The sequence below is a fragment of the Prionailurus bengalensis genome, chromosome C1 (genome assembly GCF_016509475.1).
Source record: "Prionailurus bengalensis isolate Pbe53 chromosome C1, Fcat_Pben_1.1_paternal_pri, whole genome shotgun sequence".
Lineage (NCBI taxonomy): Eukaryota > Metazoa > Chordata > Mammalia > Carnivora > Felidae > Prionailurus > Prionailurus bengalensis.
In genome coordinates this window covers 41,960,144-41,984,182 of record NC_057345.1, presented here as the reverse complement: position 1 = coordinate 41,984,182, position 24,039 = coordinate 41,960,144, and the positions used below count along the sequence as shown (strand labels likewise).

The following is a 24,039-nucleotide window of genomic DNA, read 5'->3' as shown; positions in this document are numbered from 1 at the left end:
AGCCTTACCAATAACATAAATATTTGATTAACACATATTATTGTGTTCTATATATTATATACTGTTTTTATATAATAAAGTAAGCTAGAGAAAAGAAATGTTAAGAAAATCACAAGGAAGAGAAATATATTTATAGTACTGTACTGTCAAAAAATCCATGTATAAGTAGATGCATTCAGTTTGAATCCATGTTGTTCAGGAGTCAACTATAATTTTGTTCTCTGTGTCCTAAAAATTTGGGATATATCATCTATGGGGAGAATTGTAATGACTAACATTTTCTGTACATTTACTATATTCCAGGCACTGTTCTGTGCATTTTTCATGTATTAACTAGTTTAATACAATAACCCTCTGAGATGGATAATATTTTTTCTTATCATCCTCATTTCACAGATGAAGAATCTAAAATGGGGCAAGGGAGTCACACAGCTGGTATATGGACTCTCTGGTTTAGAAATCCTAGAGCCCGTCCTCTTAACCAGTATACCATTGCTGTCTCTGAGTGCAGAAACTCCTTTGAAGACTTCACAGGAGAAATAAGAAAGTTGTCAATGGGGGTGGTTCAGATGCTGTCACTGCCTGAAACAGAGATAGATGACTTTGTTGGGTCTCTGGAATAAAAATTCGGCACTGACACATGAAGTGTCAGTGTCCTACGCACATTCACAAGAATCCTATGGGATAGATATTTTTCTTAGCCATATTTTGCATTTGTGAAAATGCCAAGAGGGTGGAAGTGGGATTCCAGTCCAGTTCTGCTCTACTGTAGTTGGACTTTGCTTAGCTACTGTGTTATTCTATCTCTCAGGTACAGTGTTGCTTGTTTTAGAGGCTTGGCTGCCAGCTCTGACACTTGACCTTTTGTTTCAACAGCAGGAGTGGGTGGATAATACTTTCCTGATGTCTTTCACATACATTCATGAAAACACTTTCAGGATGAAGGGGTTGGAATTCTGCTGTAAATGCTGTGTTTAGAAATGGTCCTCTCCAACCCCACTTTAAAAATTAATGTTTTAGGGAAAGGGCTACTGATGTGGGAGCCTTCAGCTCACTTTGCAGATAGCGGCATAAATTAGGTGGCTGTGCATGTGACACTTCAGGAAGTTGGACTGTTTTCAAATGTTCCACGTTGGCATGGGTGTATAAGTGTGGGTGGGTGTCAGGAGAGTAGGTGATTTTAATAACAAAGTTAACACTGTACCCTTTCAAGTTATATTTGAAGTGAAACAAAAGGACCTGGTTTTCCAGATCTGAAGTCAGTGTTTTCATTCTCCTTTGGTGAGACTGTATTCTTTCATTCGTTTGTTCATTTAATCTTTGCTGGAAAGGCAGTATAGCGTGTGGTTAAAATACAGACTCTAGAAGTTGGCCACCTAAGTTCTAATCCCAGTTCTGTCATTTACTGGCAGTGCAACCTTGGGCAAGGTGTTTGACTTCAGCTTCCATATCTGTAAAATGGGGATAATTAGAGTTTCTACCTTGTAAGTTTATTGTGAAGATAAGTTAATATGTATAAAAGTATGGAAAACAGGACCTGACATACAATGAATGCCATGTGAGTATTAGTCATTACTAATATTGTTGTTATCGTTGTATTATTGTGATCATCACAAAGTAAGCATTCAGAAAATGATGGTGGTGATTATGACTCTTATGAAAAATTCCAGTGTACTTTTTATTTTTATTTTTTAACAATTTTATTTTTAAGTCCTCTCTATACCCAACTTGGGGCTTGAACTTAGAACCCACAATTAAGAGGTGCATGCTCTACCGGCTGAGCCAGCCAGGTGCCCCTCCAATGTACTTTTTTTTTTAAGTGTATTTATATTTGAGAGAGGGAGAGTGTGCGTGTGCGAGCAGGAGAGGGGCAGAGAGAGAGGGGGACAGAGGATCCGAAGCAGGCTCCGCACTGAGAGCAGAGAGCCTGATGTGGGGCTTGAACCCCCAAGCTGCGAGACCATAACCTGAGCCAAAGTTGGATGCTTAACCAACTGAGCCACCCACAAGGCCCTCCAATGTACTTTTTAATACAAATTTTCAAAGCAATTTTGTACATGTAGTGAATTGTTTCAAATAATACCTCTAGACTGACTCTTAGGGATGATGCAGTAAGGCAGGTTGGCACATGTTGGGATACTGGAAAAGCATGTTAATTAGGAATCAGGAGACCTAAATTCTGGTTGTGATTTTGTGGTTTTGGGTAGCCTCTTCCTTTTTCTAGGCCTTCCTAGTATTAAAGGATTGGACTAATCTCTTAAGTTTGTGCTGTCCCAATACAGTGGTACTAGTCACATGTCACCCTTAAATTTAAACTAATCAAAATAAGAAATTCATCTTTTCAGTTGCATTAGCCACATTTCAGGTATTCAGTAGCCACTTGTGGCTAGTGGCTACCATATTAAATAGTGCAGATCTAGAACATTTCCATCATTGCAGGAAGTTCTATTGAATGGTGCTGCCACAGGGTCTCTATTCTTAGCCAGAACCTCCTATGACCTTTAGCTGTGTCAGCTAGCTTCTTAGTTGCCCCAGTTTATGGAGAAATTAATTTTACCTGATATTTATCTAGCTTCTTTGACTTTCTTTTGGGTGACATTTGCCCGACACATACTTTTCAATCAACTTACTTTAGACTTTTTCAAGTCTGTCTGTTTTAGGTGCTCTTTTAAATGTTATAGAGGTAGGTTTTGGTTTTTTTTTTTTAAGTGAAATCTGACAATTTCTATTTTTTAACTTTAACTGGCAAGTTTAGTCCACTTATATTTATGGTGATTATTGCCAGAGCTGGTCTTATTTCTGTCATCTGGTTTGCATTGCTACTGTTTTTTCTTCTTGTTTACTTTAGGGATTTAGTATTTTCTTATTCTCATTTTGTTTTGTCTCCTTTATTAATGTAGAAGTTGACAGTCTAGTTCTTTTCTTTTGGTGATTACTTTTGAAATTTTACTTACATACTTACAAAATCTAATATTAGTATCTTAACCGTCCAATGGAAAGGGGTCTTAGAACATTTCAACTTCAGTCACCTCCTCTTTACTTATAAGCAGTTGTTCGGTGTTTTGTTGGTTTTTTTTTTAACTCTACCAATTGAGCACTAACATTCTTTGTACAGATAATATTTAGATTTATCCACATGTTTCCCAATTTATTTGTTCACTGTTCCTTGTATCTAGGCTTTCTTCTGGAATCATTTTCTTCCTGAAATGTGACCTTCACTTATTCTTTTAGTTTCTCTGGTTCTTCCCTCCTAGGGGACTATTTTAATTTCCCTTTGTCTCTTCAAATCTCCAATTCTTTCTCCACAATCTTTGCTGTCAGCTGGTGACCATGTTTCCTCTTTAACAGAAGATAGAAGCAATTGGGAGAGGCCTTTCAAAAATTGTTACCACTATATCTACCCACCTTCTAGCACCAATGTCCATATATTCTTCCTCCCCTGTCTACTGGATAAACTATCTGTGCTCCTAGCAAAAGCTGATCCCTCTATTGGAGTACTAACTCCTTTCTCCTTTCACCTCCTCTAGATATTTTTGACTCATCTTTCTTGTCCTGTATCAGCAATTGTCCTCCCTTTACTACATCATTTCTATCAGCTTTCAACATCTCTATACTTTCCTCCATATTGAATAAAAACCCTTCCTCAACTCACTGCTCCCCCTAACAATTACCCCCTATACGGGAAAATTCTGTGCAAGAGTTGTAGGTACTCCTCTGATTCTTCCCCTGGGCTATCTTGATCTTGCTCTAATCATGCTTTCATCCCACTCGTCTAATTGAAACTGATCTTATCAAGGTCAGCATTGCTCTCCAGTTGCTAAATGCTGAGGTCATTTCTGATTTAACAGGAACATTGGAGTCAGTTGATCATCCTTCCTTCTTGAAACATCTTGGAAACACTTGGATTCCAGGACTCCATGCACTGCTAGTTTTCTGCCAGTCTCACTTGGCAGTTCCTTCTCTTGTCCTTGTCTTGTTCTTCTTTATCTCCCCTGACCTAGGAGTCCTCCAGGGCTCTTAGACTCCCTCTCCATCTATACTCACTCCCTTGGTGATCTTATTCAGTCTCATGACTTTAATAACATCCACATTCTGATACCTGTCCCTTGAATTTCAGCCTTAGACATTTAGTCGCTTATTCAGCATCTATACTTAGATGTCTAGTAAGCATCTCAAAGTGAACATACCCAAATCAAATCTCTTAATGTTTCTTTCCAAAACTCACTCTAATTGCTCCCTTCCCCAGTTCTGTTAATGGCAACTCCATTTTTCCAGTTGCCCAAGCCAAAAACCTTAAGAGTTGTCCTCAACTTCTCTCACCCCATATGCATAGCAAAATCCTTTTGACTTTGCCTTCAAAATATATCCAGAATCCGGTAGTATCTTATACCCTCTATCATCTCTGCTAGTCCAAACCATCATCATTGTTTGCCTGGATTATTGCAATAGCTACTTTACTAGTCTCATTTGCTTTTCCTTTTCCCCCCTATATTAGTTTACTAGGGCTGCAGTAACAAAGTACCACAAACTGAGTGGCTTAAACAACAGAAATTTATTGTCTCACAGTTCTGGAGGCTGGAAGTTTGAAATCGGCAGGATTGGTTCCTTCTGAACAGTGAGGGATGGATCTGTAGATGGCTATGCTCTTCCTGTGTGCATATCTGTGTCCACATTTCCCTTTTTAGATAGAGACCAGTCACATTGGGTTAGGGCCCACCTCGCCAACCTCATTTTAACTTGATTACCTCTGTAAAGACCCTATTTCCAAATAAGGTCACAAGTCTGGGGGTTAAGACTGCAACATATCTCTTTTTAAGGGATACAGTTCAACTCATAACACCGCCTATAGTTTGTTTTCAGCATAGAAGCCAAAGCAATCCTGTGAAAACATAAACCACATTGTGTTACTACTCTGATCAAAACCCAAGAGCCTAATAAAAGCTAGAGTCTTTACAGTGGCCTAACAGGCCCTGCATTGTCTGTTCCCTCCTCTTTGTTCCCTCTTTGTTCTTACCTCCCTCTAGTTTTAGGGACACCACTGTGTAGTGATTAAAAGCAGGGAGTCTGGACCTTGATTGCCTAGGTTCAGATCCCAGCTCTGATACTCATTAGTGATATAAACTTGGGAGTTATTTAGACTTTGTGCCTCAGTTTTCTCATCTGTAAAATGGGATTAATAAGAGTACCTACCTCTAGGGTTATTATGAGGATCAATATTCATAAAGTACTTAGAACAGTGCCTTGCATGTTATATTAATAGCGGGTACTTGTAGCAATTCTCCAGTCCCAGACACTGTTCAGAGTTCTTTAACGTATTCATTTTTTCAATCCTCACAGCAACCCTAACAGGTAAGTACTGTTGTAATCCTTGGTTATCCACAGGTGAAGAAACTGAGGGTAAGAAACTTGCCCTAAGTCACACAGCTAGTAAGCTGCAACTAGGATTCCAACCTAGGGAGTCTAGGTCCAGAGTTCATGCTCTTAACCACTATGTAATACTACATAGTAAATATTTATTCATTGAAATAATAATGAGTTGTGAATACGTGATGGTGGAAAAGTTTCTTAGTTTTTCAGAAGATGTCTGTCTTGCCCTCGTTCTTGAAAGATAGTTTTGCTGGGCACGTAATTCTAAATTTAGGGATATTTCCTTTTCAGTATTTTGAAGATGGTATTCTGCTTTCTTCTGATTTCTGGTTTGCTCCTGTCAGTCTAATTATTGATGTTTTGTAGGAAATATGTCATTTGTCTCTGAAATGCTTTAACGATCTTAATATTTTTGCTGCTCTGCAGTTTCACTATGGTGTAAGTGTATGTATTTTGATTTTGTAATTTGTCTCAGTTGCTATAGATTGTGTTTTGTGTACCTGCAAATTCATGTTTTCTCTAAGTTCTTGAAAATTCTCAGCCATTCTTTCTTTCTTTTTCTTTTTGAAAGATGCAAATGTATTTTAAGTAGTAATACATTCACATGGTTTGATATTTCAAAAGGTATTTTTTTCCTCCCATTTTTGTTCCCCAGTCACCCAGTGCCCTATCCCAGTGATATTGTCTTTTCAAATATATCCTTTTCTCTCATCTTTTCATTCTGAAACTCCAATTCTTTTTATACTAGCTCTATTAATCTTCTCAATATTTCTTGGCCTCTTCTTCACATTTTCTATCCCCTTATCTCTCCATGCTGCATTCTGGATAACTTCTAATTTATCTCTCCACTGGTCTCTAATTTGCTGTTTTAACCTATTCATTGAATTTTTTTATTTTTTAATTAAAAAACATTTAACATTTATTAAAAAATACAAAGTTTACTTACTTATTTTTTTAGTAATCTCTACATCCAACATGGGGCTCAAACTCACAATCCTGAGATCAAGAGTCACTCACTCTTCTGACTGAGCCAGCCAGGTGCCCCTTCAAAATATCTCCAAGCTCTGAGTTGTCAGCACAGAACCCGACACGGGGCTTGAACTCACAAATCACGAGATCATGACCTGAGCCAAAGTCGGATGCTTGACCAATTGAGCCACCCAAGTGCCCCTCATTGTATTTTTTTTAATTAATAGAATTTATTTTTTTGAGCAGTGTGAGGTCTGTAGAAAACTTGAGTGGAAAATAGAGTTCCATGTCAGCTGTCACCCCTCCACTTTCCCCCTCCCCGGGTTTTCCCTATCATTAACATCTTGCATTGATGTTGTTCATTTGTTACAATTGATGAGCCAGTATTGATACATTATTATTGACTAAAGTCCATGGTTTACATTTGTGCTATATAGTCTCTGGGTTTTGACAAGTGTATAATGACATATATGTTAATTTGCTAGAGGTGCCATAACAAATTCTACACACTTGTAGAAATAAATTAATAATTAATTAATAAATTAACAAAAATTTATTTTCTTACAAATCTGGAAGCTAGAAGTTCAACATCAAGTGGTTGGCAGGATTGGTTTCTTCTTATAGATGGCTGTCTTTCTGTGTCTTCACATGGTCTTTCTTTTTTTTATATGTGTCTGTCCTAATCTCTTTTTAGAAGGACACCAGTTATAATGGATTAGGACCTATACTAGTAACCTCATTTTAATTTAATTAACCTCTTTAAAGACTGTCCAAATACAGTCCTATTCTCAGGTATTGTGGTTTAGGACTTCAACATACCAATTTGGTGGGGTAGACACAATTTAACTCATAACAACATATATCTGCCATTACAGAATCGTACAGAATAGTTTCACTGCTATAAAAATTCTATGTTCCACCTACTCATCCCTCCGTCCCCCGTGAACCCCTGGCAACCACTGATCTTTTTATAATCTCCATAGTTTTGCCTCTTCCAGAATGTTATGTAGTTGGAATCATATATTATGTAGCATTTTCACATTGGCGTCATTCACTTAGCAATATGCATTTAAGGTTCCTCCATGTCGTTTTGTGGCTTACTAGCTCATTTCTTTTTATCACTGAATATCCATTGATATTATATTTCAACCATTATTTTTTTTTAAGTAGGCTCTATGCCCAAGGTAGGGCTTGAACTCACAACCCCGACACCAAGGATCAAATGTTCTACCAACTGAGCCACCCAGCTGCCCCTATATATTTAATTTCTAGAAGTCCAGGTGCCTTTATAGATTTGCCTATTTATTTCATGTGTTGCATGCATTTTTGTGATCCCATGTGTTACTTCTTTATGTGTTTTTAATTTAAAAAAATGTTTATTTTGAGAGAGAAAGAGTGAGCGAGTGGGGGAGGAGCAGAGAGAGAGGGAAAGAGAGAATCCCAAGCAGGCTCTGCACTGACAGTGCACAAACCATGAGGTCATGACCTGAGCCAAAATCAACTCGGGCGTTTAACCAACTGAGCCACCCAGGCACCCTCCATGTGTTATTTCTTTAAATGTTCACACGTAGTTATCTTTGTGTTCTATGGCTGATAATTCTAATATCTGAAGTCCGTAGGGGGTCTAAATCTATTTGTTGCCTCTGCTGATTCCTACTTGTGGTGGCCTGTTTTCTTATGTGTTTGGGGGAATCTATGATTGTGAACTGTTCATCTTTGGCTATTCTGGAGGCCTAAAGTGGGGAGTACTTTCCTCTAGAAAGGTTTAAAATTTGACTTATCTGGAAAACTAGGGGTATTATCATTTCAGTCTTTTTTTAAATTGTTTAAATATGGAATCTCAGATTTATCTCCATTTTGCTCTATTGTAATAGACATTTGCTTTCAGGTCAGCTTTCCCTTTTATTTGTTGCTCACTATTTGGTTTTAGCTTACTTTAGCCCAGTGAGTACATTTTGAAAGTCTGTTTTATCTGGGATTTTATTATTTTGTAGGTGGATACCGCCCCAAACTGTCTACTTGGGCAGTCCCGCCAAGGCAGGATTAAGTTGCCTGAGTTTAGGTATTGACAGGTGGAATGATGGTGATCAGTCACATTAGGCACCTTCCAGTTCTCCCAGTTTCACTCTCACTTAATCATTAACCCTTCAGGATTAGACTTTGGGCCTTAGGCAAGTGACATATTTCTCTTGGCTAGCAACCCACACTGTTGGAAATGAAAAATGATGATGATTAGTTGGGATACTGCCTCTGTGCACTAATCTAGATGAGCTGTTTATTTCCCTGTGGTAACGCTGATGGAAATTTGAATTTCTTCTGGGAAAGGAAGGTCTGCAAGATAGTATCATAACTGAAAAGTCATAGAATTGAAGTTTAAATCTCAGCTTGGCCATTTACCAGCTATGTGACCTGGTACAGCTTATGTAACTTCTCAGAGCCTTAGAAGTCTCAAATGAAAAGCATAACAAAAGCTGCTATTTACTGATCATTTATAAATGCTAAGCAGTGTGCTAAGGTACTATATATTCTTATTTCTTATGTAATATCCAGTAGCAATCTTATGAGATACAGCTATTATTTTACCTATTTTACTGATGAGAAAACAGAAGTTTAGGGAAATATAGAGAGGGTTATTGTTAAGGCCAAATTAAAAAAAATTTTTTTATGTATTTATTTTTGAGGTAGAAACAGAGCATGAGTGGGGGAGGGGCAGAGAGAGAGGAAGACACAGAATCCGAAGCAGGCTCCAGGCTCTGAGCTGTCAGCACAGAGCCCAATGTAGGGCTCGAACCCACAAACTGAGATCATGACCTGAGGCAAAGTCGGATGTTTAACCCACTGAGCCACCCAGGCACCCCAAGGCCAAATTTAGATGAGATAACGTGTAGTTAACATGAGCACATATAAAGGGGCCAATGAATGACAGTATTACTGTGATCACTCAACATTTTTCAAGTAATAAAACTAAGTCATTTACATGGTATGGCCTAAATAAGATTCATTTACTCAAAAAATATTTTATGGAGCACTTACTATGGCCATGTATAATGCTCAATGCTGGAGAAACAGGAGGGAATAAGACAGATATGATCTCAGCCCTAAGGTAGTTCCCTTTAGTGTGAGGGAGACAGGCACATAAACATTTATAGTTCAGCCTGGGAAATGCTGTGATGGAGCAAGAATAGGCTGCTTTGGGAGTCAGGGAAGATTTATCAGATGTAATGATGCCCTCTGGGTTTGTATTTGAAGAATAAATTGGAAGTGAGGATGGAAGGAAAGGCAGAGGAGGCAGTAATTATGAAGGCTGGAGGGGAGACAGTACATGCCGAGTTTAAGGAAATGAAAATAGTTTTGTGTAGAGGATTTTAGAAAAAGTGTGGAAAGTGAGCCTGGGGAGATGGACAGGTGCCATATTTTGAAAGGCTTTGTAAGCCCTGCTACCAGAGTTTGACCTTTCTTTTTAGGTAATTGGAGAGCCTCTGAAAGGTTTTGACATAACAGAGGTATGATTTTGGTGGAAGTTAGGGGAATAATAAGAGTAGCTTTGGATACATTATCTCATTTAATCTTTACACCAACACTTGGAGGTAGGTATTATTATCTTGATTTTAAAGATGAATAAATTGGGACTTGGAGAGTTCACTACATTTACAAAATTCACACATTTAATAGGAAGTGGAGTCACATATCCTTGCATTTTTTTTAACGTTTGTTTATTTTTGAGAGAGAGAGAGAGAGAGAGAGAGAGAGAGAGCATGAGTAGGGGAGGGGCAGAGAGAGAGGGAGATACAGAATCCAAAGGAGGCTCCAGCACAGAGCCCGAGGCAGGACTCGAACCCACAAACCATGAGATCATGACCTGAGCCACCCAGGCATCCCATACCCTTGTATTTCTGACCCTAAATCTATGTTCCTGTATTGTCACCAGCTAGTAATGATTTGTTATGACCTATTTTGTGTTTACCCTGTGGAAAGTTCTCATTCATGCTTATAGTGTTATTTGCATACTCAATGTTAAAGAATTTCACAACCATTATTTGCTGTTCTTAAAAATTATGAATTAGGTCATGTTTTCTCTGTTTTATATATATGAAAGTAAACTGAGGCTTGAGGTATGGGACCATTCATGGTCCCATACACCTAGAAAGTGGTAGAGCTGAGACTTGAACACCATGTTCTTGACAGAGGAAAACTTTTTTATGGCTACCTTGTGAACATGCCACATTTCTTTTTTTGGGTCTTTGCCTCTATTCACGGGTGAATGTTTATAAGGCTCTTTCCTTCCAGGTTTTGGAGATCACATTCATTGGAGGACACTAGAAGATGGGAAGAAGGAAGCAGCTGCAAGGTACAAGATATGGTTTTAGGTTATTTATAGTGGAAGGGGCGCCTGGCTGGCTCATCAGATAGAGCATGCAACTCTTGATCTTGGTGTCACAAGTACAATCCCACATTGGACCTAGAGATTGCTGTAAAAATAAAATACATTCAGCAGGTTATTTATGGTGGTAAAACACTTTCCAGCCATCAGCTTAACATTAATTTCAGGTGAAGGATTATGCCAAAACAGAGCCAAAACTGGGGAGTTGCCTGATGATAACAACAACAACAATACTAGTCGAGGTGCCTGGGTGGCATAGTTGGTTGAGCATCGGACTCTTGGTTTCACCTCAGGTCATGATCTCACAGTTCCTGGGATTGAGCCCCACATCAGGCTCTGTGCTGACATTGCGGAGCCTGCTTGGGATTTCTCCCTCTCTCTTTCTGCCCCTCCCCTGCTCTCTCTCTCTCTCTCTCTCTCTCTCAAAAAATAACCAAATATTAAAAAAAAGCACTACTAGTTAACATTTAATAAGTGCTTAGTATGCACCAGACACTGAATTATGTGAATTAACTCATTTAATTCTCACAAGAATTCTTTTGAGGTGGCTAATGCTGTTACCTTCATTTTAGAGATGAGAAAACTAAGGCACAGAGCAGTTAAGTAACTTCCTCAAGATCACATAGCTAGTAAGCGGTGGAGCCAAAATTCAGACCCAGGCACTATGGCATTAGAGCCTGCACTCCACCAGTAAACCACACTGCCTTACAGTCTCAAGTTGAATAGTCTCGAATTTCAGTTAGGTTTAGTCTATGCACTGATGCAAATAACTGATGCAAAGGAGAAGAAAAGGCAGAGCAGGGGAGGGAAGGCTAAACACTGATCTAAGTGCTTTACATACATTAATTTATTTAATCTTCATAACCTATGAGGTTGGTTCAGCCTGTGAAATAAGAACTGTTGTTATTGTATGGGAGAGGAATTGAGACACAGAATGATTAAATAATTTGTCAATTGATTACACAGCTACTAAGTGATAAAGCCAATACTTGAATGTTCTCTATTGTACTGTACTGGAGAGATACAAAGACCCAAAATATGTGCATCTACTTTATTAAAAAAATGTTTTAATGTTTATTTTGAGAGAGAGAGAGAAAGAGCAAGCATGAGCAGGGGAGGGTTGGAGAGAAAGGGAGAGAGAGAATACCAAGCAGGTTCCGCGCTGTCAGTGCAAAGCCTGACATGGGGCTCAAACTCATGAACTGTGAGATAATGATCTGAGCCGAAATTAAGAGTTGGACACTTAACCAACTGAGCCACCCAGGCGCCCCTGTGCATCTACTTTATACACACACATACTTGCACAGAAACTCTCACACTTCTGCACCTACAAAATTATAATTGACCCTAAACAATGCTGGGATGGGGGCTTAGGGATGCTGACCACCTGCTTAGTCAAAATCTGCATATAACTTTTGACTCCCCAAAAACTTAACTACTAATAATCTGTTGACTGGAAGCCTCACTGATAACATAAACAGTCCATTAACATATTTTGTATGTTATATGTATTGCATATTGTATTCTTACAACAAAGTAAGCTAGAGAAAAAATATTAAGAAAGTTATAAGGAAGAGAAAATACATTTATAGTACTGTACTGTAAAAAATCTGCATTATAAGTGTACCTGTGCAATCCAAACCCCTGTTTTTCAAGGGTCAACTGTATAGTGCTTGCTTTTGCTGGAACACACCCTACAGCTTAATGACTTTGAGTCTTACACTTTCTGTAGAATAGGGTTGCCAGATTTATTTATTTTTTTTTTTAATTTTTTTTCAACGTTTATTTATTTTTGGGACAGAGAGAGACAGAGCATGAATGGGGGAGGGGCAGAGAGAGAGGGAGACACAGAATTGGAAACAGGCTCCAGGCTCTGAGCCATCAGCCCAGAGCCTGATGCGGGGCTCGAACTCCCGGACCGCGAGATCGTGACCTGGCTGAAGTCGGACGCTCAACCGACTGCGCCACCCAGGCGCCCCTAGGGTTGCCAGATTTAGCAAATAAAAATAAGGATGCCCAGTTCAATTTGAATTTCGGGTAAATTGTAAGTAATTTTAAATATGGCCCATTCAATATTTGAGACATATTAAAAACATGTTGCTTATCTGAAATTCAAATTGAACTAGGCATCCTGTATATTATCAAGCAACCTTACCCAGGAGAAAAATTTATGTTAGTTTCTCAAGTTCTTTTTTTCTTTTTTTTAATTTTTTAATGTTTATTTATTGTTGAGAGAGAGAGAGAAAGAAACAGAATGTGAGCAGGGGAGAGGCAGAGACAGGGAGAATCTGAAGCAGGCTCCAGGCTCTGACGTGTCAGCACAGAGCCCCACCCTGGGCTGGAACTCAGACTGGGAGATGGTGAGCTGAGCTGAAGTCCCCAGCTTTACAGACAGCCACCCAGGCGCCCCAGTTTTTCAAGTTCTAAATCAAATGACTGTTCCTAGATGAAGTCTTAAGTGACTTTGGGGGGTATGTTGTTTTTTCTCTTTTATACTTTTATATCCCAACAACGTATTCTATCCATGTAAGGTGCTTTATTTTTCCCATTCGGACTTCTATGGGGAAACTTTTATGTTCATGTGAATTCCCAATCATGAAGAAGTTGAATGATTGAAATGGTTATTGAGTAAACAGTTACTGAGAATCACTGGGTGTAAGGAAAGAAGGGGAACTAGCATTTGTGAATGGTCTTTGTATGATAAATATGGTGCTCACTGCTTTACAATGTTTAATGCTCATTAGGGCCCTATTATAAACGGTTGGGCAGTCTTTGGCAGATCACATTCTCTTGAGGCTTATTTGACATAAATAACTGATGTCATTCTTATTTCCACCTTTTTTCTGAGAGCAGATCCTGGGTTTAGTTGGGGTAGATCTCATGTTTCCACAGCAACAATAAGTCCTTTAAGAGTAGAGAGGGACAGGAAGTGCACTTTGCCCTTCCGGTTTCCGCCGGAGAGTTCAGCAACCCGGAAGTGACGCTACCCGGTTGCACATGGCCGCGTCCCGTAAGGATGCCGCTCGTAGTGTTTTGCGGGCTGCCATACAGCGGCAAGAGCCGGCGGGCGGAGGAGCTCCGTGGGGCGTTAGCGGCCGAGGGCCGCGCGGTGTACGTAGTGGATGACGCGTTGGTGCTGGGTACGGAGGACGCGACGGCGTATGGCGATTCGGCCCGTGAGAAGGCGTTGCGCGGGGCCTTGCGAGCCGCAGTGGAGAGGCGCCTCAGTCGCCACGATGTAGTCATCCTCGACTCGCTTAACTACATCAAGGGCTTCCGCTACGAGCTCTACTGCCTGGCGCGGGCGGCGCGCACTCCGCTCTGTCTGGTATATTGCGTACGGCCGGGCGGTCTGAGCGGGGGACCTCGGGTGGCTGATGCGGTGGACCACCGAGGCCTGAACCCCAGTGTGAGTTGGAGGCCGCGCACTGAGGAAAGAGGGAGACCTCTGGCGGTGGGCACCCCTGTCCTCAGGGAACCACAAGCAGTGGACTCTGTAGCAAGCGGGAGAACCCAAGCAGTTGTACCTAAGGAACTGGAGCCGGAGGAAACCGGGGTGCCAGATCTTCCAGCTCCTGTGACTTCAGAATTTGATACATGTGAAAAGCGTATGGTCAGTACCTTTTACTCTCCTGAACTTATGGAGGCACTAACGCTACGCTTTGAGGCTCCCGACTCTCGGAACCGCTGGGACCGGCCCCTGTTCACCTTGGTGGGCTTAGAGGAGCCATTACCCCTGGCAGAGATACGGGCCGCCTTGTTTGAGAACCAGGCTCCCCCACCGCATCAGTCTACACAGTCCCAGCCCCTTGCCTCCGGCAGCTTTCTGCACCAGTTGGATCAGGTCACCAGCCAGGTGTTGGCAGGACTGATGGAAGCTCAGAAGCGCGCGGTCCCTGGAGACTTGCTTAAGCTTCCTGGCACCACGGAGCACCTGCAGTTTACCCGGCCTTTGACCATGGCAGAACTGAGTCGCCTCCGACGCCAGTTTATTTCCTACACCAAAATGCATCCCAACAATGAGAACCTGCCTCAGCTGGCCAACATGTTTCTGCAGTATCTGAGCCAGAGCCTGCACTAAACAGAGGAGGTGTGGGGGGAAAGCCCTGGCTCCTTGTCTAACCTCCACTGCTCTCTGTGTTTCTTGATAAAGTAATCTGAAGGTCTACAGAGCATGTTGATGTGTCGTACTATAGCTGTTGTGACTGATTTTACTCACATTTTCCTCTGAGTGCCTCTGTTGTGACAGGCCTTGAGTTACAGCATAAATCGAGACTAGAGAAAATGGAGAACTGGCTTGGAGGATCTTGGCAATTTTCTCCAGGACAGAGCTCAGGTGGACAGGATTTGTTTAGATTGGGTTCTACCTGTGGTGTCACACGCCCAGGATTTCCCCCATCTGAATTGTAGGAGAGCAGACTGGATGGATGAATTTTTTTTTAAACAATTGTGAGTGGAAACTGAAGATGAGACAGTTCTGCATCTGCACTGGCCTTTCTTTCATACCACAGTTTTTAAAGTACTGTGTCTACTTTTTGCTAGTCTGTCCTGGGGCCAGGGGTCACCGATAAATCCACTGGTTTCTGTCCTTGGGAAGCTTTGGTTCTAGTGGAAGCAAAAGACATAACTATTAGAGTTTACATCTAATAAAATCTTTTAGAAGAAAGTCTGCTGGAATCTCTTTTGCTTCGTGTAACTTAATGTTCTTCATGTAATTTACTTAATGTAACATTTAGAGACACATGTATCACTGTTATGCCTTTGACCAAAATAGTACTTTGACAGTGCTTGATGAGAGACTGGATATTTGGTCTAACCTAGAGTGATGATGACAACTTCCATAAGTGTTGTGCTTCATTCTTTATTTCAAGGCAAATATCACTTTAAGCTTTTTCATTCTTTCACTGATTTTATTAAATAAAAATCAGCACTTGTGATTTTCAAAGATGAATTAGATACTGTCTTTGCCCTTGAGAAATTAATAGTTTGGTGAGAAATACAAGTAAACATGATTATGGTGTAAAAATGTCGGTGTTTACAGGATAATGACAGAATGGTTTGGGACCCCAGAAAAGGAAAGGACTAATTAGCCGTTGAGAGAAGATAGTTTTGGGAAGGCTTGTAGAGGGGTTAATATTTGAGCTGTTACTGTAGAACATGTGTCAGCAAAGCATCAAATAGTAAATGTTTTAGCCTTGTGGGCCATAGGGTCTCTGTTATAGCTTATTAGCTGTAGCACATTTTAGCACAAAAACAACCATATACAATAAGTATACAACTGAATATGAGTGCATATGTGTGTGTGTTTGTGTTTATTTAAGTGATTTCTACACCCAAGCGGGGCTCCAACTCATGACCCTGAGACCATGAGTTGCATACTATTACAGCTGAGCCAGCCAGGCACCTCAGTATAAGTGTGCTTGAATAAAACTACACCAAAATGTGTATTGTATTTAATTTTCACATATCACAAGGGGGACTATTTTTAGATTTGTTTTCAACCATTTAAAAATGAAAAAAAAAAAAATAGCTTGTATCTTACAGCTCTACAGAAGCAGGCAGTGGCCTGGATCAGGTCTGCAGAGATGTGCTGATCTCTGCTCTAGAAGGATAAATAAGAGTTTACTAGAGAGGGAGGAGGGAGCAAGGCATTCCAAACTGCTCTGTAAGTGCATGGAGCTATTGAAAGGTTGGGCTACCTTGGTGGTGGGTTTCTTGCTCATTAGGCAGTCTGGACCACCTTTTGTTATATTTGATATAGTGGATGTATTATAGTTACATATGCTATATTAGATGATATATATTAGAATTCCTGTGTGAAAGGAAGGTTTGGACTAGGCAACTTCTAACGCCTTTTCCAACCTCTGTTCTCAGATTCAAGGTTAGTTATTGGTTGTGGATTGTGATTCTAAATTGAAGTAGACAGTAATGGTCAGAAAGAACATTGGGTTTAGAGTCAGACTTAATGAATTAGGTCATAAATGACAGAACCTAGATTTTATGTGGCCAAATATTTAATCTCTTGGGAGTCTCAGTTTTCTTATTTCTATTATGAGAATGTTAGTAGTATATACATTAGGATTGTGAGGATTTAAATGAGATAATGCCTGTAAAGCACATAGCACAATATATAATAAATGGGTAGCATATTTTGGTTATTATTATCATTATTATTATTATGGTTACTTAGATCCCACTTCTCACATAAGTTTTTCCTGCTTATTCGGTTTTTACGACTATTAGAGGTACAAATCCACCCCGGATTTGTAGTAGGCCTCTAATGAGGTACTGAATAATTCATTTGACAATTATGTGTATTTAGAATAGTGTCTAGTACATAGTAAATGCTATGCATTTATCAATATATTCAATAGTACCAATAATATTCTATGTGCCACATGTAAGGCATGTAGGGAGAGTTGAGTTCTTTGCTTTAGGGAACTCCCGAGTCTATTGCAGGGAGATGGGTAAGTAATAGAGTAAATATAGTAAATGCAATGATTGTATTATGTAGTGTGGTGTTACAGGGGTTGTATGATTCAGAAAGCCATGGCTGCTTACACAGGACTTTCCTACAAGTTGGCATTTAAGCCTTGAGAGCTTAAGGACTTCATTTGGCCAAGACTGGTTCAGGTGGTTGATGTTGCTCATCATTTTATTTTATTTATTTATTTATTTATTTATTTTTTTAACGTTTATTTATTTTTTTGGGACAGAGAGAGACAGCATGAACGGGGGAGGGGCAGAGAGAGAGGGAGACACAGAATCGGAAACAGGCTCCAGGCTCTGAGCCATCAGCCCAGAGCCCGACGCGGGGCTCGAACTCACGGACCGCGAGATCGTGACCTGGCTGCAGTCGGACGCTTAACCGACTGCGCCACCCAGGCGCCCCAGCTGCTGTTGCTCATCATTTTAAAAAAGAAAAAGTTTTTTCCTCCCTGATTATAAAGATTACATTTAATTGTAGAAAAAATGGAAAATATAGAAAAAGTATAGTAAAACCCACAATCCCATTATCTAGGGATAACTATTATGTTTTGGTATATTTCATTTCATTTTAGGGTCTTTCCTCTGTACATAGTTGTACAATTAAATCCAAACTGTAGATGATAATTTTATATTCTAGTTTTTTGTTTTTTTGTTTTTTTTAAAGTAAGCTCTTCACCCAACGGGTTTAAATTCATGATCCTGAGATCAGGAGTCACATGATCTACCGACTGAGCCAGCCAGGCACCCCATTCTGTTTAATTTGATGTACCAATGAAAAATTTTAACATTTTCAATGATTATATAACCATAACATTTAGAAATACTGTAATTTGATGTTTCTTCTACAGTCTTTTCTCCCTAGCTTTAAAGCCCAAATTTGCAGAATTTATAGGAATGTCAGAACTTACCAATAATTTTATTATAATCTATTATTGAATATTTATGTTGCCTAAAAATTTTCTTAATCCAAATCGTACTACCTGAACGTCTTTATACATTAATCTTTGTCTTTATATATGGTCATTTTATTAGGATAGACTTAAAGAAGTGGAATTACTAGATTATAATTCCTTTGTTTTCTTTTCAAGTGGCTTGCCCCTAATGGTGATCATCCATAAGTCCTGGTGTGGAGCTTGCAAAGGTAAGTACAAATAATCAAACCTCAAATGTGTTCTTAAATATTAACATTTAGTTAAAAAATTAGCACAGGGGTACCTGGGTGGCTCAGTCAGTTAAGTGTCTGACTTCAGCTCAGGTCATGATTTCATGGTTCATGAGTTTGAGCCCCACATCAGGCTCTACTGACAGCTCAGATCTGGAGCCTGCTTCGGATTGTGTGTCTCCCTCTCTCTCTGCCCCTCCCTTGCTCATGCTGTCTGTCTTTCTGTCTCTCTCTCTCTCTCTCTCTGTCAGAAATAAACATTAAAAAAAAATAAAAAACATTGGCACAGACTTTTCCCAGCAGTACTGATTGCTCTAAGGAATACCAAAGAAATATATATGACATAGATTCCCTGCCCTCAAGAAGTTTGCAGTTACCTTTGCAAGGGGTTGGAGAGTAAAGCAATTGAGATATGGTTAGGGAGAGTATAGTATCAGTGCTATAGTAGTTGTATAGACAGTAAATACAGGAAGCTGAAGTGTACAGAAACATGAGAAGTGGTTAGGGAAGTCTTTCTGGAGGAGGTGGGAATGAAATTTAGAACCCAATGTTATTTGTGGCACCTATTCTTTCTACTTTGCCATCTTGCCACTTCCCGGTCAGGTTTTTCCTTTTGTTTGGTATGCTACACTCAGCAGAATCCTAGTTGGAAAAGGAATAGAAAATTAGTGCGAATAGTGTAATATATATATATATATGTATGTATGTATGTATATATAAACACACACACACACACACGGTAATGTTACTGTGTTTTCTGTTATTTCAGTAGAAGTTACTGACGTGGCTATAAAAAGTAAATAGAAATATTTTTTTCATTTATATGCCATTATCTATATTTTATAAATGAAGTAAAAGTTTCAGAGAAATAAAGTCATTCACTCCAGGTGACCTACCTGTGTGAGTAAGTAGCAGAAACACAGCCAGAATTCAGGTGTCTTGATTCTGGTTCTTAGGAGTTTAAAACAAAAAAGAGTTCAGTTATTTGAATCAACTCTGCAAATTAGGGTTTGGATATGAAAATGATGTTTTCTTATATTTCAAACTCTTTTTTTCCCTCCTAGCTTTAAAGCCCAAATTTGCAGAATCTACAGAAATTTCAGAACTTTCCCATAATTTCGTTATGGTGAATCTTGAGGTAAGACTTTGGGGGGTTCTCCTTTCTGCTATGATTTTAAGTCTTTGCTGTTTTAGAATTAACATCATTAATGGTGTAAAATCATATTTAGCAGAGCAGGCATCCTGTATGTATGTGTTTTCCTCTTCACTTCTAATAGTAAAGCTTGTGTCAGGTGTAAAAGGCCATCCAGCCTCCACTTGTGGGAGGAAGGGGAGGAGAGATTAGCTAAGAAGACCACATTGTAAGGTCCTTCAGTCTTAGTCTATAATTATGACATGTTTTACATCTTTGTATTGCTGAACTAAAGGTATAGTAACACATGCAGGACACAGATCTCTGCAAAATGTGATTCATTTGAGCACCTTGTCTGTGCTGGGCTTGTATGTACAATGTTTCTTCATTAGGTATCCTTTATGCCCTCATTGAAATTATATATGGGGAATTGAATATGGTGGGACAGGTGAAACAAAATATGTCAGATGGTGGTAAATGCTATGGCTTAAAATGAGGGATGGAGGGGATACTTCGCAATTTTAAATAGATAGAAAAGAAGGTGACATTTGGGCAAAGATTTGAAACAAAAGGAGTGAGCCTTGTGGATAATGGAGAAAGCATGTCCTGGCAGAGGGTAAGAGTAAGTACAAAGGCCTGAGTGAGGTGCATGCCTGGCTTAATGCCTTGACAACAAGGAGGTTAGCATGGTTGAAAAAGACTGAACAAGGGGTAGAAGGACATAAAGTTAGAGAAGTGCCCAGGTGGCAGATTATGTAGGGCCTCTTAGGCCAATGCAAGGACTTGGGGTTTTACCCTGAGTGAAAGGGGAAGCCACTGAAAGGTTTTGAAGAAAGAAAGGACATGCATGATCTGACTTAAGATTTATACTTAATAGGATGAAGAAGAGCCCAAGGATGAAGATTTCAGCCCTGATGGGGGTTATATTCCACGAATCCTTTTTCTGGGTAAGGTGAAAGACCTTAATCTGGGGATCTGTGATGTGGAAGGACAGGTAAAGGAGTCAAGGCGCTTACTCCATCTAGTGAAATTGTAGTAGGATGGCTGAAAACAAAAACAAACAAAAACCAGTTTCAAGAGAGTAGGGGAGTTCTAAATGCTAGAACTTCAAATTGGAAGGAAAATTTTTTTTTATTAACTAACTGTTTTTGTGAGCAATGACAGAGTACTGAGCATCCATTCATTCATTCGGGTATCAGCCACAGGTCAAGCCCTGTGCTAGGCACTACAGGGACAGAGAGAAGCCATAGTTCCTACCCTTGACTTCATAGTGCAACTGAGGCAGTGGAATACTATAACCTAACAAGTGTCTTTCCACAAACAACTTATAAAAGATACTAAATTTAATGACCATCTAATCTTTGCTCAGCATTCTGCTGAATTCTGTGGGGGAGACAATAGAAATGCAGAATCCCCCCATCATCAAGCAGAAAAGAAACATGCCAGGAAAAGAGAACAGCATATGCCAAGGCATGGGGGACTTGACTTCAGGGAGCTGCAAGGAATTCATTGTGATTACAACATAAAACACAAGGGGTAGAGTGGTGAGATAATGGGCTGCAAAGATGGGCAAGTATTGTTTCCTAGAAGGCCTAATATACTATATAGCATTTGAAACACCTCTCCGTTATAATTACTGCAATCCTTGTGGCATTATGTCTATAATAGATCCCAGTGGCAAGGTGCATCCTGAAATCATCAATGAGAATGGAAACCCCAGCTACAAGTATTTCTACGTCAGTGCTGAACAAGGTATGTTATGTTGAGAGAGAGGAGGAGAATTGCTGCTAAATTTAACTAGCTCTATGGTAGGAGACTCGATTCAGCATGTTAGCTCAGCGTCTCCTGCATGACCAGCTTTTGGCTAGGATCTGTATAGAATATAGGAGAAAGATGAGACTGAGCCCTATCCCTAGCTGCTTAAATATAGTTTGGAGCTAACTGAACCACAGGAAATAAGAATTGAGGCTTACAGAGATAGTCACTTGCCTGTGGTCTCACAATTAAGTCACAGCCAGGATTTCAGTCCAGAACTTAAGTTTTTTCCCACGGCACTAATGCCACTCTTCCTGTAAGAATTCAGAGGAGGGGGAATGCTGTTAGCTGATGAGGTCTAAGAGGTTTCATACATCGTAATCTCTAATTGGACCTAGAAAGATAAGAATTTGTCTCTATGGACAGATATGAGGACATTTCAAGCTATGGAAGCAAGGGGTGGGAGGTGTAGCCCAACATGGAGTACGTAAGGCTTGCTGGAGGACACAGTGACTGGATTGAATCTTGAAGAGTGAGACCTAGCCAGCAGAAGAATGCAAAAAGCGTGTTCCAAGCAAAGAGAACAGCATCAGCACAAACAGGTGAAGGAAGGTTGAAATCATGTCAGTCATGCCTTCTTGTTCTCTAATCCTTGAGCACAATCATTCTAGAGGCAGAGATGGAATTCATGCTACGTACTGCCCCTGTTTTCCTTCCAAAGTTCCCCTGTGTCATCTATAAGAGGGGGTTGTTTGCTGAGTTGCCATGTGTTCAGCATTGCCATGCTGTTGTTGTTCATCACTTTGTTTTGAGTCCTTGGAACTCTTATTTCTTAGAATAGGGAGAGGAACAAGATCTGGAGAAGTTATCTCCTTCCCATGGGTAAGGAGAATGTCATCTTCCTTACCCAAATGCAGATCACTAAAAGCTGGAAATTTCCCTTATGGGAAGGGCAGCTAGATTTTAGGTCCCCAATTCTTGAACCTTGAGATCCACATTCCCTTTAGAATTTCATCGAACTTACCATTGCCATCTCCACACTGCCATCATCTTTTAATACATTAGTCCAAATGTGGACACAAAACCTTTGCCTGAATCCCCCATGGCTCAGCTGACATGAAACTGGAACATTCAAACTTGGCTTTACTAAAGGCTTAGGGAAAGCAAAAGGGATGTAACCAACTATCCTACCTGGCTCTTATGAGGTTACAGGCTTGCTTTCTGAGATTTACAGACTCTGGCTCAATCTAGCTCCTGGCCTGTCACTGTATTAGAGAGCCTGTACCAAAACACCTGCTCTCCTTGAAGTTAAATCTACAAGAGAGATGTCCTGAGATAAACACGAAGTTTCATGTCTCATCTATGTAGGGCCCTCCTTCCAGTCTACTCTTTCTTTGAGAACCTGCCTTCTTCTATGGTTAGGTGATACTAGAAATGACTACCTACTTCATTGAAGACCACTCCCCCTTCTAGCACATGCACACACATGCCTGTAACTTCCACAGCACGTGAAATAAATGCAGCATTCATCAAAACGATGTGATGGGGATGGTAGGAAGGTGTTTTCTACTCCTTTAAGGTCAAGTGAACATCTGTAGTCTATGACAGGGATTCAGTCCTAATCCTGGATGGTAAGCCATAGTAACTAGTAATATTTTTGTAGTATTTCATAAATTATAAAGCTCTTATTATTTATTTAATTTTTATAATAAGCCTGTGTGAAGTAAGTAGTGTTAGCTCATTTTATAGATAAGCTATAAACAGATTCAAAGAGGTAAATGACTTTCCAGGCCTAAAATCCAGAACTAGATCTCAAGTCCAGATCCTGTCATATTTCTCCTATAACAAAAATCTGTGTTAGTTGTCAAATGTCGGATATTAAAAACCTACTTCATACTCCCCCCACCCCCACCTTTATTTCACAGTTGTTCAGGGGATGAAGGAAGCTCAGGAAAGGCTGACTGGTGATGCCTTCAGAGAGAAACATCTTGAAGATGAGTTGTAACATGAATATATCCCTTCTTTCATCAAAGTTAGTGTTCTGGAAGGAAAGCAGCAGGGGAGGGAACATTGAGAAATCACTCAGAACAATTAAACCAACCAGGAAACCTTGCTCCTGCCTACATGGGAAGGAGCGCTGTCACTGTGGAAGACTTCTGCTAACAGAAACTGGTCTCCGTGCTTTGGATCCAGCAGAGTGTGGCAGACTTCCTTTTCCCGCACCCTCTTAAAGATGTCTATTTGTCATTGAATGTAAAGGATGACACTTTTGACACAAAACTTGAGCCATTTGGAGGTTTATTCCTCACACTTCAGTATTTGAATCTTTTTCCATTTCCTCCAGCTTTATTCACCTTGGTGGTGAAAGGAGACAAGTAGCATCTTTTCTACAATAGTAAAACTTCAGAAATAGTTTATCATTTAAAACAACAAACCTAAATGTAAATCAGTAATTTTACCCCACCAAGGAGACCAGCCTGTTTCTTCTCATTTTCTCCTGGGAATAATCTCGGGCTTCTTCCTGAATCCCAGAAACTTCCATCCTCTTCTACTGCTTGGGCTTCCCTGTTTGCACGCATGTGTGTGCAAGAATGGCTGTGTGCTTGGACTCAGCCCCAGCTGGAAGCATGCTTTTCCCTGTTACTGTTATAGAAACAGAAACCTTCAAGCCCTATGTGGAGCCATTTTTGTCAAGTCGTCAACTGTATTTTTGTACTGAGGTTAACAAAAAAATTAAAAGATATTAATTGTTCCATTAAACTTTAATAAAACTTTGAAAGGAAA

The 24,039-nt window shown here is 39.9% G+C and overlaps 2 protein-coding genes across 2 annotated transcripts in view; both read left to right on the top strand.

Annotated features, from left to right (window-relative positions):
• Positions 1-24,039, top strand: part of TXNDC12 (thioredoxin domain containing 12) — a 27,365-nt gene extending 3,326 nt beyond the window's left edge. Inside the window, exons 2-7 of the mRNA XM_043574946.1 lie at positions 10,624-10,684; positions 18,295-18,347; positions 19,433-19,506; positions 20,378-20,447; positions 21,169-21,252; positions 23,181-24,039. Coding sequence (XP_043430881.1) covers positions 10,624-10,684; positions 18,295-18,347; positions 19,433-19,506; positions 20,378-20,447; positions 21,169-21,252; positions 23,181-23,260 — 422 coding nt within the window. The 3' untranslated portion in view covers positions 23,261-24,039. The remainder of the gene's footprint in view (positions 1-10,623; positions 10,685-18,294; positions 18,348-19,432; positions 19,507-20,377; positions 20,448-21,168; positions 21,253-23,180) is intronic.
• Positions 13,037-15,668, top strand: KTI12 (KTI12 chromatin associated homolog). Its single transcript, XM_043574945.1, has one exon. The coding sequence runs from the start codon at positions 13,734-13,736 to the stop codon at positions 14,796-14,798; it is 1,065 nt and encodes a 354-aa protein (XP_043430880.1). The 5' UTR covers positions 13,037-13,733; the 3' UTR covers positions 14,799-15,668.